The sequence below is a fragment of the Amblyomma mixtum genome, chromosome 9 (genome assembly GCF_055824585.1).
Source record: "Amblyomma mixtum isolate Tamu chromosome 9, ASM5582458v1, whole genome shotgun sequence".
Lineage (NCBI taxonomy): Eukaryota > Metazoa > Arthropoda > Arachnida > Ixodida > Ixodidae > Amblyomma > Amblyomma mixtum.
This window is the reverse complement of record NC_143020.1, coordinates 97,586,046-97,605,852: the sequence shown is the minus strand read 5'-3', so window position 1 is coordinate 97,605,852 and position 19,807 is coordinate 97,586,046. Positions and strand designations below refer to the sequence as shown.

The following is a 19,807-nucleotide window of genomic DNA, read 5'->3' as shown; positions in this document are numbered from 1 at the left end:
TGCGCGTTACTTTGCATACAAAGAATAAAGACCTCATGCTTTATCTACGTCGCAGGGCACCTTTAAGGTCAACGCAGCGAGCCATAGAAAGAAAAATGGCTTGTTTTTAACATCCCAAAGCGACTGCTATGAGTCGACCACCTGCAGTTCTTTAACGTGCACTGACATCGCACAGTACACGGAAATCTTAGAACTTCTCCTCAATTGAAATTCGACCGCTGCGGCCGGGATCGAACCCGCATCCTTCGGGTCAGCAGCCAAGGGCCATAACCAATGAGCCACCGCGGCGGTGGAAAGAAAAATGATAGGTGTAACGTTTAGAGACCGGAAGCGGGCAGAGTGGGTGAGGGAACAAGCTCGAGTTAATGACATTTTAGTCGAAATCAGGAGGTAAAAATGTGCTTGGGTAGGGCATGTAATGCGAAGACAAGATAACCGCTGGTCCTTAAGGGTAACTGAGTGGATTCCAAGAGAAGGCAAACGTAGTAGGGGACGGTAGACGGTTAGGTGGGCGGATGAGATTAAGAAGTTTGCGGGGATACGGTGGTCGCAGCTGGCAAAGGACAGGGTTAATTGGAGAAACATGGGAGAGGCCGTTGCCCTGCAGTGGGCGTAGTCAGGCTTCTGGTGATGTTGAGATAACAAAAAATAATGAGTAAAGCAACGTATTACATGTAGTTCTTCAATTCAGTAGTTTCTAGCCATATTTTTTTCAAGTGAGTAGCATCAAAACGTTTTACATCCTGTGCCTTCTGAAGTATCTTCATGCAACCAAACAACGCGTATTCGTTAAGCCTATAGCAGCTGTCCAAATCAAGATGCAACCTCAAAATCTGCAGAGCTTTAGCTGTGAAACTTTGTAATCCTGTACCTTGAGACAATGTCCGTGCACCATTCATTTGCCTCTAATACGAAAGACAATGATGCGGCAGCGACGAATTGGTGTCATGCGAGCGACCCGTGCTTCGATGGACCCCGCCATGTTGGCCGGCCGGAGGTCCACGCTATTTCGCCATTGCACCCTGCGCATGCGCGCACAGCTAAAGATAAACCCTATAATTATTCATCTCCGAAGGCAAAATAAGCTTCACGATGGAGAACTCAATTTGTGCAGGGCACTTGTGTCCCAAAGTACATTGGATGGATGGAAAAAAAACTTTATTGTTGATAAATTTAAAGTGTTCTTGACCCTTACGGGTCACAAACTGCGCAACTGATTAAATCGGCCTGCGCACGGCCAGGCAACCAGTGGCCTTCACGATCGTTAGGCCAGAATATCGAGGAAGGGAAGTCAGGAGAGGTGGTTCCGTCACATTTTTTGAAGCCGGCTCCCCACTGCGCCCCCTGTAGTTGGCCGCCGTCTCAGCGCGCTTGCGCATGCGCAGTAGGCGTAGAAGCAGACGACACCTGTGCGACCAGCGTTACTATTGGCGGCGCCGTCGGCAAATAGTCCCAGTAGTCCTTGCGAAAGCACGTGACTTCCGGCGCAATTTCTGGCCTGCAGCTCGGATAGCGAGAGAATCTCCTCAGCTTTTCTTCCTCCATGGGCCAGAACAACAAATATGGCCAGAGGTTGTTGCTCTAACGGTGCAGTGTCTTAGCATATCAGACGCTGCTTTGGAGCTGCGTAGTTAGGCTGGACAGAGATTCCTCCGCCCAGTGCAATGCCCACCTTTTGTTGGTTCTTCATCTCTTCAACACCAAAAGCGAACCGACAGAACGTTAAATGCAAGCAACAAAGTAGCTTTCTCGGAGCATGCAAGACTAATGTAATGCATACCTGGGTCAGTTCCGACTGCTCCTCTAGGTTGCGCTTTCTTACACAAAACCACGCACAGCTCTTTACCATGGACCTAGTAGATGTTCTTATAAGAACACCTACTTTATAAAGTGACAATGAAGAGGACTCCAGCTGTAGTTGTTGTTCCGTATCAAAATTGTTGAGATAAAAATGTTGTTCTAGATAAGCAATGCTACGAAAATGTTTTTCGCTGTTAATGGGCCGTGTGTTAATTGGAGCAGTAAAAAGTACTCTTCAAGGTAGGTAAGGTACCAGTAGCCACCGGTTCTAAGCAGTTTGGTAAACAGTCAACAAATAATAAAAGGTAGTAGCGTTGTGACGTGGTTAAACCGAGTAGACGTGCGAAAGCATGTGTTCAGCCTGGCTGGTTCATGATTTTGCTTTGATGGGGCCTCGGCCCGTCTGGCGACGATAGGTTAATTAAGCTCTGATCGAGGTTAAGCTGATCTGATCTCTTCGTGCCTCAGGTGGAAGTTGATGAAGACGATGATACACAATACAAGGCCTCGATATACACGAGGCCTGATTGGCGGCGGCGATATCACAGTGCTCTCGTGTAGTGGCCGGTGAAGCTGATCAGTTCGCACTGCTGGTTAGAAACCCACTCGCTGCGATATTCCTTGCAATATTCATTACATGCAATACCATGTAAAGAAACACAACAGTGGCATTATCACCCGTCTCAACACTCGAAATTTGCCCCGAAAAACCAGTTACATGTTGCTAATTACTATACTGTGCTGTGTTCGAGTGAGTTCGCGAAACCGCCCGAGGTTTAGGTTGTAGTGATCACGTCCAATCACATCATGGAACTCCGTACGCGCAGATAATCGTTTATTTACGCACAAGCCCTCTTCCGCTCTGCCTGATCTCTCGACTGTTCCCTCGACTCTCACAATTTCCACTACTGCAAATGAGGACGAATCAGACATAGACATGCACCTGCTCAATCTCCGGGTTTTTTGTCGTCAGGCGGATCACTGTACTTCTCGTTACCACGGTGATCTCTCGGCTCTTCACGCTTCTTTATCGGGCTACCCACGTGCGCGGCGCTACGCAAACTAACTTGGCAGGCAACGCTGGGGTGCATGGCGTGCCCTACGCAGGGCAATCGATATCTGTGTCTCACTCCACAGATCACGCTTGTCAAGTTGCCGATTAGACAGAAAACGCATCACTTTAAATGTGGATTAATTAGATTCATTTATACCTCTACACCTCATCCCAGCTCCCCCGATCAGGGGACCACTAACCGTACCACGGCAGAGCTGCTGGCACCCATAGCAGGCATCAAAACTAACATTACTCCCAGGCAGGATGTAACTGCTTTTGTAGACCCTGCGTGATAATTTCAACGAAGTGTGGCGCGTCACGCCGGGAGAGTGTAAACATTCTGTCGTTCCAATAGCCAAGTCAGGTCATCCTCCGATATCGATCTCGGCCCTCCTCCATATGTCCCTCACGCCTACGATCTGCAAGCTTTGAGAACGCGTTCTCGCCGTTCGCTTGTCGTGAACTAAACTGCCCCCGTCTTACACCCATACCCGTGCTTCAGAAGGCTTAGCTTAAAACACTCTGTGAACTCACCGACAAGCATGAGGCGAATAGAGCTCTCAAACTGACTCTTCAACTTCATCGATTAAAGACATTTTCCCCATGGTCGTACGTCGGCTGACTGATAATAGTTCTATTGTTTCAGCGACGGTTTCAGCCGCGCATCTACCCCAAGGGTGTATAATGTGTACCGATGCATTACACACTGCACAGCAATCAGTCACCGCTCTTTACACGACCCACCATCCGGATACGCGCACCCCTCAGGCTTTGTAACTTCCCTTCCGCTCGATCCCACATTCAGTACAGTCACCTATACATCGGCCCCCACACCGCTCTTAACGAGCTTAAGGCTATTAATCGCATGTTCCCAACTACACAATCTATTCCTCAGCTCTGCACAAAGTACACATGTCATGTGCGGATACACTGGAATAGCACTTTTGTAGTTTGTTTTCTCACTTTGGGTAAAGCAGATTATCGTATGATCACCCACCAGTCTTTTCTAACGCAGTTCTCCTGGCAAATGTTTTTTTCTGATTTGACCCCCTCACTGCTTCTCATTCCCACCGTCACGCTATGGCATACTCGATGCCTCTATGCTTCATTAAAAAAAATAAATTAGAACCGCTTTCTTACTGCCGACGCCCTTCTATGTTCACAAGCCAGGCAAATTATCAAAGCGGTAGTAAAAAAGCAATGTCTAATGTAATGTGATTTGATCTGCACACAAATCTGTAGCTTAAAATAGCTGAGCGAAAGCTCAGCTTTTTTAGCCTTTACATGCGACAGCCCTTTTTCATCATCAGTAAGCGTGGGGATGACTGTGTTCGTTCGATCAACCTTTTATCAAAAGGAAGGCAGATATCTGAACTGCGCATGGTCCGTCACTACAACGTGAAAATATGACGCTTGAAGGCATACAAGATGTGTTTCCTTTCATATGTATTCAGTCCCGAGTCTGCGACTGTTGTGTGTACCTTCACGTCCTTTTTTTTTTTTTTTTTGCGTGCGCAGTATACTTTGAAGATAATAGCCGAGCGACACGGGTGCAGCTTGGTCGACTCTTTCGGAAAAAGACAAGATTCATCCGGCCATCCGAGCATCCGGTCGCCAGAGCGAGCTTCATGCATGACCCTAATCTAGAGATGTTGCCGTAAATAACTGCACCAACTGAGTCGCCGCCGCACGCTTTCTCAGTTGATTCAAACTGCGCTCCACGCGAACCTCCTTGCCCCAACCATTACGAACCCTCACCCACAACACAACAAAATACGAAGAAAGCCTTCAGCCATGACTTCAGCCTCTTCGCTCATACAGTCCTATTTCGGGCCTTTCACTTAGCTCTTTTACAGTTATTCACGACGACTGAGGGCCTTTTTCTATTGTTTTATACATATTTCCTTTTCGGCTCGCTATTGTCACCATCATCATCATCAGCGTATCTCACGTGCTGCCCAGATGTTTTTTGTTTTGTTGCTGTGCGCCGTACCGGTCGTGTTCTTTTCGCTTTCGCGTCAAGCCAGTTGAACGGGCGCCCGTCCTTGAATCGCTGGCTGCGCGTGATCTACACTTGGGACTCCAGGAAGAACCGCATTCACGACCTTATGCACCTACTATGTGCACAGACGCGGCGATAATTGCAAGTTTGTGAAACGCAAGCGAATATAAAATGCTTGCCGCATCGAAGCGTCGCGCGGGAGTCGCCTTGAGGTCCCGCGTTTCGCTCTCCCTTGCGACTCCGCGGACGGATGCGGTTGACAGCTGGCACAGCTGACGCGGTCTCGACCGTAAGGAACTCATCTTCGTTTGGGACAGTCTATGAACTGCACAACCAACGCTTCAGGCCATGATGCCAGCGAGCGGTTCGCTAGCTCCTCGCGAGCAGTCTTGCTCGTCGCCGCCTTTGATTCTGGTCGACGACGATTGCGGGTAATGTGCTTCTCCCACTTATTATTTGTGTTTTGTTCGTTTGACAGTTTTTTAGCCTGCGAGTTGGCTTCGCGGAAAGCGCGACTGCACCACTTTCTCTCGAATTCCGATCGAAAGTTGTCGACAAGTGATCGATACGTTCAACTGATGATCGTTACAGAGAAGACTGTCTCATAGATACCAGTGCGCAAGCTTAGAATGGTTGGGTTCGTAATTTGCAGCTGAGCGGTCGAGTCTAAACGAGTTCGTATTGTGAGGCGAAGAATCTGGCTGGCGTTTCTTTGAAATGCCTTGAAATCGTCGCCTACTAGCATTAATAGTAGCTGTGTACGTGCTCCTGGCTATTACAGTAAATTCGAGGAGGACGCTTGTCTAGAAGGTATACATTTAGCATTGGTGTCCATTGCTTTACCGTGGTTTGCGGAAACTAAAGGGGCATTCCCTATGATAATCATCTACTGGGGATAGAGAGCGGAAGCCCAGTAAAGAAATAAGGTAAATGCAAGTTCCAAAAACATTTCTTTGACCGTTTCGAAACAAGTGAAACCACTCAGACTTCGATTGATTCCAGTACTCTCTTGAGGCATTCTGTGGCTGGGAGACGTGCCTGTCGTGACAGTTGCAAGTGCTTCATATATCTGTTACACCTTTGAAGCATCTTTTTTTTTTTTTTTTAATTTGGCAGGTCCCCAGATGAACATGCTGGGCAGCCAACATTTCAGCCATCTTCACAGGTATGAGCATTTTGCTCGGCCTCTGGCAGGGCCACCGTATATTCTTTTTGTGAGCACATAATCTTAATTATTTTGGAACGTGAACATGCTTTCAACAGGAGCATAGCGTCGCTGTGCTTGAAATCTGCATTCCAAACATCACGCCTCTATCAGATGCCAGCAAGTTTTAATTATTGGATAAGGCCACTTTTGGCTGCAGGGTTTCCTGTTTTGGTCCTGACTGGTGTTGCCAACACACTCTTGCAAAAATATAAATATGGAGCAAGAAATTAAACGGCTGAAGACTACCAAGGCTTGAGGTTGTGCCTTGCATTCTGAAACTTTCGCACAGCCTCGTAAATGGGGCAAGCAGGCTTGGTGTGCCAGTTGTTTTTTCAGCTCCCAACTAGCTTGGGAAGCTCTGACCATGCATTTGCGTTGCACAAAGCACAGATTGCAGGAGTACCGTGGTACGCCTTGTGTAATGTGTTCCACTGGAGCAGTGTATGCAAGCAGTGTATGAAATCATTCTCATGCCGGAGCTATGAAGGTCGTGATGGTAAAAGGGATTTGCACATCCCTCGGCTATTGATGTAGATAGCTGGCTATCACTATGCTTCGCTTGCTGTAGTAAATATTTTCAAATATGCTTATATGGCACAGAACTCCCCCCCGACCCCCTGTACTGCCATTTGCTAAGTGCTTGCATAATGCTCTTGCAGGATGGCAAGCCTCTGACAAAGCTTCTCGAGGGCAGCACTTTGGTTTCTCAGTCATTTGTCCAATCACTCTTACAGAGTATCCTGTCCAGTGTAGAAAGCAGGGATCCAGGTATGTGCTGTTTATAAGCTTTTCGTCTAGTCTTTAGCTAGCAGTCTAGCTGGTTCTGGAAGCTCTGTTTAATTCACCCTGCTGCATCTGGAATTTTAATAGTTTATACCGACTGTTGCGCAAATCAGAGAAAATCGAAAAAAAATTCTTTCGGCTTAACCGCGCGTTTGTTTGGGCTCAAATTTCGCACTGAGGTTGCATTTAGTGGTCAGTTTTGTTTTATACTACATTTAGGTGGGGTACTTGCCTGATTCGGGCAGAATTATTTGGAAATCCCCATCGTCTGTGGCGACGGAGAACCAAAATCAAAAGATTTCGCAGCGATGGTACGCGTAGCGCCATCTCGCAGCCATCGGAGAAACGAGCTCCCCTTCTAGCCACCATACCACCGCCCTCCGCGGTGGAGAGCTCGTTTCTCCGATGGCTGCGAGATGGCGCCATGCGTACCATCGCTGCGAAGTCTTTTGATTTTGGTTCTCCGTCGCCACAGACGATGGGGATTTCCAAATAATTCTGCCCGAATCAGGCAAGTACCCCACCTAAATGTAGTATAAAACAAAACTGACCACTAAATGCAACCTCTGTGCAAAATTTGAGCCCGAACAAATGCGCGGTTAGGTCGAGAGAATTTTTTTTCGATTTTCTCTGATTTGCGCAACAGTCGGAAGTGGCTTGTCATTGATTTGGTAAGCCTCGGGCTATTTGGTTCATTGCTTGCATGATGTTTCGAACTGTGTGAAAACGATTTCTGATGATGAAGGAAACATACATGACACCTGTACCTGTCTGTGCTGCATGTCATCTTTAGTCAGTGTCCACTTTCGTTGAATTTTGTGCCGCATTTAGACAAATAGCCCTAGATGTCCTTTTTCTATTAGCGAAAACCTAGAACTGGCCCCAGAACTCTAGTCTAGGAGGTGTTCATAGTTATTAAAGCTTTGAATTTTTTGCTAGCCTTTTTTCAAACTGCGCATTTTCTTTACAAATTGATGGAAAACCAAACAAGGCTATTACTCTCTCCCATTCATGGCTTTCGAAGACTACTGGGTGAAGTTGTTGAAAAGAGTCAAATCAACTTGACTGCCATCATTGTTATTTATAAAAGAATGATTGCTGTTTCGCTGTTGGCTCAAAGAGTCCAGTGAAAGTCATGACTCATCCGTGCTGGTCAAAATGATACACTTTGCACCACGCCTACCAACAACATTAATTGATGGAAAGTGATTGGAAGCAACTTTGGCTAAGTTTTTGAGTTTTCATGCCACATGACTGCCGTGTATTTGCATGATATCTGTGTTGTAACTGTTCTTAACATTGATTTCTGACCTTTCTTTTTACAGGCACACGAAGTGAGTGCAAATTAAACTTTTGGTTTCATTTTCATACCATACCCGCTGCATCAGACTTGGGAGAAGGAGATGTGGGTCAAATAAATTTCCTTGCCGAGATCCATTCTAAAGCTACAAAGTTTTATCATTTGCTTCCATATCATGTGCATTCTACAAACACTGTGGTGCCGAATGATACCTGAGAATATGTCCGGCACAAAAATACAAGGCGAATTAAGTTTCTTGGCGATGAAGGAAGTTCTTGCATGTCATTACTTTTAAGTGAGTTGCTGTCAAAATGAACTGACACAGCTCTGGACTAGGGACGTCTCGCTGGATGGTTTGTGTCCTACTTGCTGTGTCTGATGGGTGGGGATCTGACATATATGCAAAGAGTTTGGTTTCCATGTCAACCTTTGTTGCACGGCGCTGGATGTTTCTCACAGACTGGGTATTCTTAAATACTAATACAATCAGTCTGGGATTTACTGTGCATGCCTTCTGTAAAACACAAGAGTGAAATTAGGAAGGTCGTATTTGCTAGCCCAGTTCATTTCAGTTTTTCTTAATCATTCGCCGGTGTGCAGTTTCAGTGCACAAACAGCAGTTCAGACAACTAATTAACGAGCTGTTCTCATTGCTTAGCATCAGCACTTTGGCAGAGATAAAACAGCTCTTGAACAGGATGAAGCAAAATAAGGTACTCAACTCTAAGCTGTTCTTTCTTTCTTCTCCGTCACATTCAAGCGCCATTTTCACAGTTCTTTTCTCCATTCATCACGCATTAAGCAAGCCCCCTTTGCACTTTTTTGAATCAACAGCCTTGTTTGTGTTTCCAGTGGTGGCAAATGCTTGGGCTGACACTCTGCTGGATGTTTTGGAACTACTTCCAAGAGCCACCATTTCTCAACAGGTGAGCGTTGCTTTTTTGCAACGTTGCATGCATGTTGCTAGCATCTGTAGAAAACGCAACTTTTCGTTTCAGTGTAGTTGGAGCAATACGTAACCGGTTATTCCTATTGTTGCAGGATCACCAATGAATTAATCAGTATAATTTACTAGCACATGTTCATACGCACGCTAAAACGTTGGCCATGTGCCACTAGCACGCATAAGTGTATTTGCCAACTTCAGCAGTGAGGTTTCGCTGTTTACACTGACTGAAAAAGATAAAAGGTGTTCTGTCTTGATGTGATGGGTACAGTGTTTGGCCTTGCTGCTGCTGATAACCAGACCTCACGCAGGTGCTGCAAGTTGCTGTGCAGAAAGGACAAGCCTCACAGTCGTCCTTATCTCGTCTCGTCTCTTGCCGGCTTCTGGGAGCATTGGCTGCATTATTGGAACCTTGCCTGTGAGTGCTTGCCACTTTTTTGTTTATCTTTTTTTTAAAGGGACACTGAGGAGAGCTCTATTAATATTTTTTTTATAGCAAAATCCGATAGTTCGGCATGTCATGGCTTTGTTGCCACTTGGCCGGCAGCGAAAGATGCATTTATTTCTAAGAAATTTGGATTCGAAGTTGAAAAAGTTTTTCCCGCCACTCTGATTCAAACTTGGGATTCTCTTATGACGACACAGGAGTAAGTGACGTGAAACATGACGTGCACATGACGTAACGCAGACTCCGTGATTTCTGACGGCCAGCAGTGCGGCCCAGCAGCAGCCGAAAAGAAAGCTACCGCCGGCCGCACGTTGAAGGCATCTATCAGCTATTGCGGCCGTCGCTTCGTTTACGTTTGCACCGGCGTTTTGCCAGCGTTACAATGGATCCCGTTCTCAAAGTCGTCAACGAAGTTCTCGCAAATAGACACCTTTAGCATACCGTGTACCTTGTTACCGTTAGCGGAATATCGGGAGCCCGCATACCGCTGTGAGCCGGCGCTGATTGGTCCCGGTGCTGCAGGAGCGTGCGTAGCTGTCGGGTACGTGGCGCAATCTGGCGACGTCAAGGAGATTTGCGCATGCATTTGCTGCGCCTCAGTGATTCGTGGCTTCTCGTGTCCTAGTGTTACTAGAACTATTGGTTCTAGCAACACTGTTTTGTCCTATGACGTCATGAAGCTTGTACTTGCCGAGTTTGGCCTGTGGCGGCGATACCTGTATTTTGGTTCTTGCTCTTTTCTACGTTACAAGAGCTTTGTTGTCAGTATGAATGGCGTTTTTGTAATCAGGAGCTGGTATTCTGTCGATAGAAGTCAACTTCAATTTCTCCTCAGTGTCCCTTTAATAAGTGTCATTCTTTTGTTCTTGTCTATATGTTTACCGGCTACATAGTGAAGCTAGTCACTTACAAGCGTGCCACTGTCGTAACGCAGTTGATGCTCTTATTATGGTGCTATTATTAGTTACACTAAGAACACAAACAGCTAGATCTTATGTTGGGTTTAGTAATCATAGTATATTGGGTTCTTTCCAAGAACCTGTGAAATTATTATAGTTGTCATTATGAGCTGAATATCAGCACCTTAGCATCTCAAGCATTGGAATTGTGTCACTTCACTAGTGAAGCTGAAAGACGGGTGATTGTTCATCCAGGTTGCTCATTAGTCAGTAGGTGAAGAACAGACTCATCGTCCAATATTTAATTAACTTCCAATTAAGCAAAACTGTTCTTTTCTCAATTCTATGGCATAGTCCTTGAATGTATGCCAAGCTAAATTGTACTCTGAACCGTGATTAAGCCCCTCTTCGGACGTATAATGTTCCCTCTCGTGACTAGCAAAAGTGTGTTGTGAAATACATCATTGTGTTTTGACCTTTTCTCCTATAATGAATTTTTCCTGTTGAAATCAGACCACTTTACTACCATGATAAATTGTTGGTAATGGGATTAAAACTTCCAATCCAGTTATGCAGCTATATCTTCTTTTTTGTCCTTTCCCCACTGGTTACTGATAAATACTTGTTGATCAATCTTCTCAGAAACCCGCACATTTACATTGCCGATCAAAATGTTTAAATGTGGGTTGTTTGCTGCAGTGCACTGAGCTGCATTTTACAATTTTTTTATTTCACAGCACTGGCTCTGAGGTTTTCCAACTTTTGAAAGAAACTCCTGCAAAATTTTGGGCTATCGTTCAGTCCCAAACGCATTTGCAGTAAAAGCCTTGGAATGTAATACGGTTGCTATAGATGTAATGTACCATATTTGCTCACCTAACGAATTCACTCATGCAGTAAATGCATCCCCTACCTAGTTCATGAAAACCTGGAAAGATTGTTATTGACCGTAGTGTAACTTTATTTTTTTTATTTATTTACCTACAGCGCCAAGCGGCATTACAGTGGGGGAGGGCATACATAAAAAAACAAACATAACATAAGCAGTGTCGGCCATGGGAACAAGTCTAAATTGCATCAAAACAAAGAAAAACAAAAACAGATAAAATTTCACAGAACCACGAAATTGAAATGGTTATTATAAGGTAGAAAAGAAAAAACCATTAGACATAATACAAGCAGTGTCTGAAGACAATTTGTTCCAATCGCGTATTGTTCTGGGAAAAAAAGACAATCGAATTACATCAGTTTTTGAGGCAATCTCCCGTACTTCGAAACTTTGGTCTACGCGGTCAGATATATAATGAGGTGCCAGTGTATACTTCGCTCTTTCAATGCCAACAGAACGATGATAAATCACATGAAAAAACTTGAGTCGCAACTTAACGTCGACGGATTTCCAAATGCTCCCATTGTAGTCTTTCTATCAAAGTTTCGGTACAGATATCTTTTCTGTGAATCCCTGACACAAACCGAGCAGCTAAGTTCTGAACCCGTTCTAATTTGGCTTTATCTCGCACCGCTAGAGGATCCCAAATTGTGCAGGCATATTCAAGTATTGACTTAACATTGATTTTATACAATAATTCTTTTGTAGATAGTGGAAAAGACCTGGCATTTCTACGCAGAAGGCCCAAAGCTTTCGCAGCTCTGGATGAAACATAATCAACCTGTTTCTGCCATTTATTTGAGATGTAAAGTAAACACCTAAGTATATGTATTCAGAAACTTGATTTACCATATTTTCCGGTGTATAAGACGCACCCGCCATATATGCAGGCTCTCATCGAAAAAGTTGGTATATAAGGCGCACCCAAATTCACAGTTAGGCTAGCAAGGCTTAATTATGCTTGTGCAACCATCACGCAATGCACCGTACCTGTGAGAAGTTCTTAAGCAACGCTAAGTGATCGAAAAAGGCAACACTCGCGCCATACCCGCCCACGTTTTAGCAAAAAGAAAAAAAAATGAAAGAACTCTTCTTATGTCCATAACAACATTTTATGTTTACTTAAAACCTTCGAAGTTTTCATCTTCGGATGCGCTTTCAAAAAGTATGTCCATTTCTGGAGGCAACACGGCTGAAACATTCTCTTCGCACTACGTACGTACTGCGTACACGGAGCAAACAAAGTTGCAAAGGGTGACTAAAAAAAAAAAACGCTGGCTTGTCATGGCTTGTCTTGACAATGGCGAGAAGCGCGATTGTTGCCATATTATGGCATTTCACATTACTTTTGCTTGGGGCCTCTGAAATGACCGCATGTTTATGATCCGAGAAGTTGTCATCCCCTCCGTTTCATGATAAAGTTCACCTAAAAAATTGTGCATGGGGGTTCCCGTATTGAAGTATTAACCGTGTTACAACCGCGTGATTGGTAGTGATAATTTTCCGGTGAAAAAAAGCTTGAACATGAACTTGAGTAATTTCTGAACTCGCAAAAAAAAACCGAAAAATTCACGTATAAGACGCACCCTTGTATAGGACGCACCAGCAATATTTTTGAAAAAAAGCCGCGTCTTATACACCAGAAAATACGGTAACTTTAAACCATGTAGATTATAGCTGCTTGAGGATTTTTCTTTCTGGTAAATGTCATACAGACAGTTTTATTTTAAGTTTAGTCTCAAATGCCATTTTACACACCATTTGCTGGTTCTGTCTAGGTCGTGTTGGAGAGCATGCACATCACTTGCACCTTTTATTTCGTTGTGCAGTACACAATCATCAGCGAATAATCGCATTTGGCATGCTTAATAAACACACCTCTCAAATTAGCACCAAAGTTTGTTTTTTTTGCCTGACAAAAAAGTGCGTCCATTGTGAGTAAATACGGTAATGGTGAAAAAAAAGTGTCTCTGTTTGTAGTGATACCAGCCTTGAGCACCATTACTGCTTGGTTCTTTTCAAAAAGCGTGCAGAGGGAGCTCCTGCCCCTGGCCGAGACCCTGTGCCAAGATCCCGAACCGGTCGTGCGAGCTGCCGTGTGTCGTCAGCTGGGAGCCCTCACGCGGTCCGCAGGGTGAGTCTGCCGTTTCTAAGTGATCTGCCCAGTCATTATTTTGTTATTGCCGCACTCCTCAGACAAGCTGACGAGCCTTTATCATTTACAAATAGAGCAGGCATATAAGAAAAACCGGGAAACATGTTTGAACACCACATTGTTGTGTTGTTTCAGGCTGGGAATGACCAGACAGTACCTTCTTCCATGCCTTGTGGAGTTGTCGAGCGATGGAGACTGCGCAGTGCGCTGTGCTGCCTTGGAGATGGCTGTCACTATGCTGGGCCTCCTGGATGATGGTTGGTATTCCTCTGGAGTGCCCTTTTAAGCATAAAATGTGTCTAAGCGTACTAAACTGGGCTTCAGATAAGGTCTCACAGATTCTCACACTTGCTCCTTGAGTCTGGCGGTTGTCACAGGTGTCTTCTAATACGTTTCCTCTGATCTTCTGTAAAAGACTATGGGAAAGCTTCAGTCTCACTTGCAGTGACTGTGTCACAGCAGAATGCCAATTGGACGGCACAACCTTCTGTCAGAAGAGAAATCGGCACCATTTAGCATGCTCATAGCTTCAGGTATCAAACGTGCCATTAGACTCAATGGAAACCTGGTGTGCTTTAGCCAGGCTATGGCAATGCGATGGTCGGGCTACTAGCAAGTTACTTACTGCTGTGCATTTCATGTCTAATACAGCTGCAATGAAACCTCATTAATTCGATCCCCATTTCATTGGAATATAATTCGGACAGCCATCAGAGTCCCGCCCAAGCGTTCATGTAGGCCTAGGCGTCAAAAGCTCGTTTATTTGGACAGGCCTGTCCAGTGGCGCCATATTGAGGTGTGGAGTGCTTGACTAGTGATTGTCCAGATTTTCGTCCTCAGGCCTGAACTGCATATCACATTGTTTCTTCTGGCCATCTGACGTGCAATTAGCAACGGTAGATGCGTTGATGATTCACAAGTCACCGTCTGTAGGCTGAGAGAGAGTCCAACCGCAAAGTTTTGTTTTCGGAGCTTCACCACCAAGCCGCGGTAACGGCGGCTATTTATAAGATGATTGCCTAATCACTGATCAAAGGCGCCTTGCCATTCCAGCGCAAATCCTTTGCTTTCCTCCTCATGGTATTTCCGTTCTTCCAACTCGCCGAAACGCGCTGTTTGTGTAGTGGAGTTTGAATGCCACATGTAGCGCCACATACCAATCAATTCCAGCGTTACTTTATTGCACACTGAAAGTAGAAGTCATGGAGACCCTTTCAAATGCTTTTTCCACTCTCTTAAAATCCGAATTAATGAGGTTTTAGTGTATTGCTAGTGCACAATACTCATGGTGTTTATGGGTGTGGATGAACCAGTTGTTCGAATTAAGGTATGTCACCACCTTTGAAAAAGCGCTTTTTTTGGAAAAATGACATTTTTTCTTTTTTATATTTTGGGAATCCCAAAACATTCAAAAATGTTTTGCAGCAAGAATAATGTTCGTATCTTATTTTGTTAAAAAGTTATAGCCAACTTTCGAACAGGTGGTGAACAGTTCTGAAACCGAAACTAATGTGGTTTGGTAACAGAAAATGATAACTCGGCAATAATCAGCGGCGTATATTGAAAATTTTTTGTTTTGTTTTAGTCTGATATGTAAAAGATTACTCAAAGGCAATTTTTAAGGCTTATTTTGTTTTTTAAAAATTGCTTTAAATTTCCGCAAGGGGGATGCATGAGGCTACAAGCGTCTGAGTTGTTTGCTTCGCGCTATCGCTTTGAATGCAAGTGAATTCGTCCTTCAGTGATGGCAACAGAAGTACAGCAGATATTTTGAGGGAAGCAGGCATCGAATCTGGCCGCCACACTCTCCTACCATGTTGCACCAGTGACCATTACCATGTGATGAAGGCCCAACGTCAATCAACGGGTGAGGCAAAACATCTCCGCAAAAAAAGGACGGGCAGCAACAAATGCCAAAAGAGAGCTCACATCAGCTATGGAGGGCCCTAGCTATGAACCTGAAGGATTTTAACTTCCTAGGGCATGATGATCTTCTTTCTACAAGGATTGAAAAACTTTAATCTTGTTTTTCTCAAAACTTTATTTCTTGCACTTTCGTGTTGCGCAAACAGTGACAACTTCGAAATAAATAAATATTTTTCAATGAAACTTTGCACGCTCTTTCCTTTGTTATTAGCCTGTGCAATGAACTAGGATAAATTAAATCGAATGGTGAGTTTTAATATAATCATGTTTTATGTCAAGGAATGCAGGCAAAAATGACACATTTTTTTGTTTTCTTTGGCATTTTTGCTATAACTTTTTTCCCAATTATCAGATGGCAAAGATCCTAGTTGGTTGCACAGAATGGTTAGTTGGCTAAGTCTGCGCCAAAAAGTTTAAAATTCCTGCTCTCCATTCGCTAGTTATGAATGTTTGCATAACAACCAAGTTTGGGCATTTTTTTGTGAATTATTAATACCAGCATGGCTTTTTTCACTCTTTCTTCTTTTTGAATATCATATAAAACGGTGCTTTATAACGTAAATGTGAAATAAAAATTTAATACTCAAAATTAAAAAAATTTTTGAAAAAGGTGGTGACATACCTTAAGCGAGTTCGAGTTAACAAGTGCCCACTGTAATGATGTCAGCAGTCTCCGTCCTGGTTTTTCATTGCTTTACTTTGGTATGCGTACTGTCTGTCACCCGTCAGACATCACAGTGCCGTTCCTTATTGTGAGAACTTTTACAGGTTGTGTGTTTGTGCGTGCCTATACTAGTGCAGATCTGGATCATGAGAGGGAAATAACTAGAAGAATAAGAATGGGGTGGAGCGCATATGGCAGGTTATCTCAGATCATGAATGGCAGTTTACCAATATCCCTCGAGAGAAAAGTATACAACAGCTGTATCTTACCGGTACTCACCTATGGGGCAGAAACGTGGAGGCTAACAAAGAGGGTTCAGCTTAAGTTAGGGACAACGCAGCGAGCTATGGAAAGGAAAATGATAGGTGTAAGGTTAAGAGATCGGAAGAGGGCGGAGTGGGTGAGGGAACGAACGCGGGTTAATGACATCCTAGTTGAAATCAAGAGGAAGAAGTGGGCTTGGGCAGGGCATGTAATGCGAAGGCAAGATAACCGCTGGTCCTTAAGGGTAACGGAGTGGATTCCAAGAGAAGGCAAGCGTAGCTGGGGGCGGCAGAAAGTTAGGTGGGCGGATGAGATTAAGAAGTTTGCGGGGATTTGGTGGCCACAACTGGCAAAGGACCGGGTCAATTGGAGAGACATGGGAGAGGCCTTTGCCCTGCAGTGGGTGTAGTCAGGCTGATGATGTTGATGATACTAGCTTAATACAACTGATTCTGAAAAAGCTCCACTTATCAACTCTTCTGTCCTCAAGCATCGTGCCGAGACAGCTTGGTGTCCCTGGTGGTTCAGTGGAGACGTCGTCCCGCCCGTGAGCTTTCCTTCCTGGCCACTCAGATGGGACCACTGTGCCACCTCCCAGCAGGTGAGGCACTGTTTCATGCCCGTTTTACTGCGTTGGCATCGTGCTCCTCTTTTGACAAAAAGGCCATGGTCTGTGTGTGTGAACCCTCCACCCCAGTGTACCTAGCAGATCGGGGCGCCCTCTGGGGAGCTTCTGTACTGTTAGGTACCCAGAGTGTACCCTCCAGTGGATGTGCCTCACCACAGCCATCGATAAAAATGTGTTTTGTTAACCCTTTGAAGGTTTTTGCCGTATATGTACGGCGGCGGTTTTCTGTCCCGCAAGGTCTTTGCCGTACGGGTACGGTTTCGATCTTCCGTTTGAAATTTTGCGCCAAAAGAACAATGCGTGCTCACTGGGGGGTGCTGCCACCTATTAGGACTTACAAGAAGTGTTTGAATTTTGTGCTGCCTTCTTACGGAGATAAGCAGAACTTATGTCTAGCTTTAGCGCCGCGGCACAGACTGCGGCAACACCCCTTTTGTAGTTTTGGTTTTGCCGCGTGATCGCAACGGAGTCGCGCAAAATTTGAGTTTTCTTTTTGTCAGCACTATCTTGCAGGGGCTGCCGAAGTTGATTTCTATCTTTATTGGCGCTGCTCTTAGCTTGCTTATCACCATTGCTCGCGAGGTATTCTCGCTCTCTGCGGCAAAGTGCCTACGCGGTTTTGATTCCGCCGCGGGATCGCAACGGAGTCGCGCGAAACGTGTTTTCGCTTTTTGGGCACTCTCTTGCAGAGGCGGCGGAAGTTGATTTCTATCTTTATTGGTGCTGCTCTTAGCTCGTTTATCACCGTCGCTCGTGAAATTCTATTGAATATTTTCCAGTTGTGAGTGATGCTGTCACCAAAGTACTGTTCATAATTTTTTTTTACTATTTATTCTCGATTATACCGTAAAAACCGGAATATAGGTCGGACCGGAATATAGGTCGACCCCCCCAACTCACCAATTCTAAAAATGAAAAACATTTTTTTCAATGGCAGAAGTACCGAAAAACACCCTTACCTTGAAAGAAACGCGAGTGTCTGCACATAGGCGACATTGTGTAGAGAGAGGAACTCGAGTGAGACACAGCGTGAAGCCTCGTGCCTGCATGCTCTGCCGAAGCGTGATTGGTGGCCCCAAGAGGGACCGTTGAAAAAAAAAAGCTCCCAAAGGAGCTTTGAGAGAAGAAGAGGAGGAGAGGCGACAACACAGAGAAGGGCACAAAGTGAGCAAGCTACTCCGAGTCGTCAGAGTCGGCCGAACTTGAGTCGGATGACGATTGCTTATCGCTGCCCACGTCCCACAGAGCGTCATCCTCTGTGCCGTCTAGCGCGTTGCTAATACTGCACTTCCTGAATGACTTGCGCACCATCTCTGCGGGCAGAGATTTCCACGCTGACGACACCCAGCCACAAACAGTCGCAAGAGGTGGACGTCGCAGTCGGCCGGTGGGGGTGGTGGGGTTGTCGCCCAGCATCCACTCATTGTAGAGTTCGCGCACTCTATCTTTGAACGGCTTGTTGAGCACAACGTCTAGTGGCTGCAGCACAGATGTCAGTCCACCAGGGATGACGACAAGGTCCGTCTTGCCATCGCCCAGGGCCCGCTTTACGTTGGCTGTAAGGTGACCTCGAAACGCGTCCAGAACGAGCATGTTTGCTCGCTCAAAGAGAGCACCAGGTCGCCGCTTCCACACGAGCCGGATCCACTCCAGCATTAATGATTCCGTCATGAAACCCTTTTCACTAACCCGGACGATGACGTCGCGTGGGAACTCCTCTTTCGGTAGTGTCTTCCGTTTAAAAATGATGAAAGGGGGCAGCTTGTACCCATCAGCTGTGCATGCGAGCATCACTGTGAATCGCGAGTGCTCGTTGCCAGTCGTTAGCAGCTTCACTTGCTTAGCTCCTTTTTCTGAAACTGTACGACTTGAGGGCATGTCGAACCAAACTGGCGTTTCGTCGGCGTTTCCGATTTGACCCATCATGTAGTCGCGTCGGTGCCGGAGTGCAATCACATATCTCTGAAATTCGACCAGCTTATCTTCAAACTCTTCGGGCAGTTTCTGGCACACAGAAGTACGGCGCCGTAGTGCGAAGCCCTTCCTCCTCATGAATCGCCGCACCCAGGATGGCGAGCCCTTAAACTGCGCCCTCGAGAATCCAGACGCACGCGCGATCTCTATCGCTTTCACGCGGATGTGTTCAGCAGTCACAGGCAGCGATCTCGCTTGCAGCTCCCGGACAAACTCCGCAACCTTTTCCTCCAGCTCTGGATAAGCTGCGGTCCGCCCACGAAATGATGTTTTTTTTGGTTGCTGCAGGTTGTAATGCGCATCTTCTGCCTCCGCCAGTATCGAACGCTCTTTTCCGATACTCCAAATTCGCGCTGTGCCGCCAGGTTGCCGTGAGCTTCCGCGTACTCTATCGCCTTTTTCTTGAAGGCTACGGTGAACTGCCGTCGGCTTCCGCTCATTTTGAAAAAAAGGTGGAAAGCAGCGTTTAGGGTAACCAAAATAACTTCGTCAACGGAAACGCAAAATGGCTGTGCCACGAAACACAGCACTGCTGCCGATGGCGATGGCGATGAAGGCTGTTGACTTCAGTAGCCCATTGTTGCAAGACTTCCATAGTTTTTCTGCCAATGACCGGCATATAAGACGGGGGTCGACTTTTCGGCATGGTTTTTTGAAAAAAAATTCGACCTATATTCCGGTTTTTACGGTATGCATTTTGTAGATTCAAGATCCGCAATAAAGTAATTTGACCACCTGGGAAAGTTTTCTTCAAAATAATTCGACCCTCGAAGGGTTAAAGGCAATCTTATCGAAAATTTGAGAGCAGTTTAATTGTACAGTTTTGTGCAGGCCAGTAACAAGAACTTGTTCAATCATCAAATGTATA

At 45.4% G+C, this 19,807-nt stretch overlaps 1 protein-coding gene across 4 annotated transcripts in view; it reads left to right on the top strand.

The window, feature by feature from the left end:
• Window positions 1-4,826: 4,826 nt before the first annotated feature.
• The window catches only part of LOC149330265 (serine/threonine-protein phosphatase 4 regulatory subunit 4-like), a 34,503-nt gene continuing 19,522 nt past the window's right edge, over window positions 4,827-19,807 (top strand). For 2 of the 4 annotated variants that reach the window (XM_089560865.1, XM_089560866.1), the window contains exons 1-8: window positions 4,827-5,287; window positions 5,973-6,021; window positions 6,723-6,831; window positions 8,999-9,072; window positions 9,404-9,510; window positions 13,355-13,462; window positions 13,619-13,740; window positions 16,828-16,938. In XM_089560865.1, coding sequence (XP_089416991.1) covers window positions 5,205-5,287; window positions 5,973-6,021; window positions 6,723-6,831; window positions 8,999-9,072; window positions 9,404-9,510; window positions 13,355-13,462; window positions 13,619-13,740; window positions 16,828-16,938 — 763 coding nt within the window. In that variant the 5' untranslated portion in view covers window positions 4,827-5,204. The remainder of the gene's footprint in view (window positions 5,288-5,972; window positions 6,022-6,722; window positions 6,832-8,998; window positions 9,073-9,403; window positions 9,511-13,354; window positions 13,463-13,618; window positions 13,741-16,827; window positions 16,939-19,807) is intronic. The other 2 variants (XM_089560867.1, XM_089560868.1) reach the window with 2 other exon arrangements.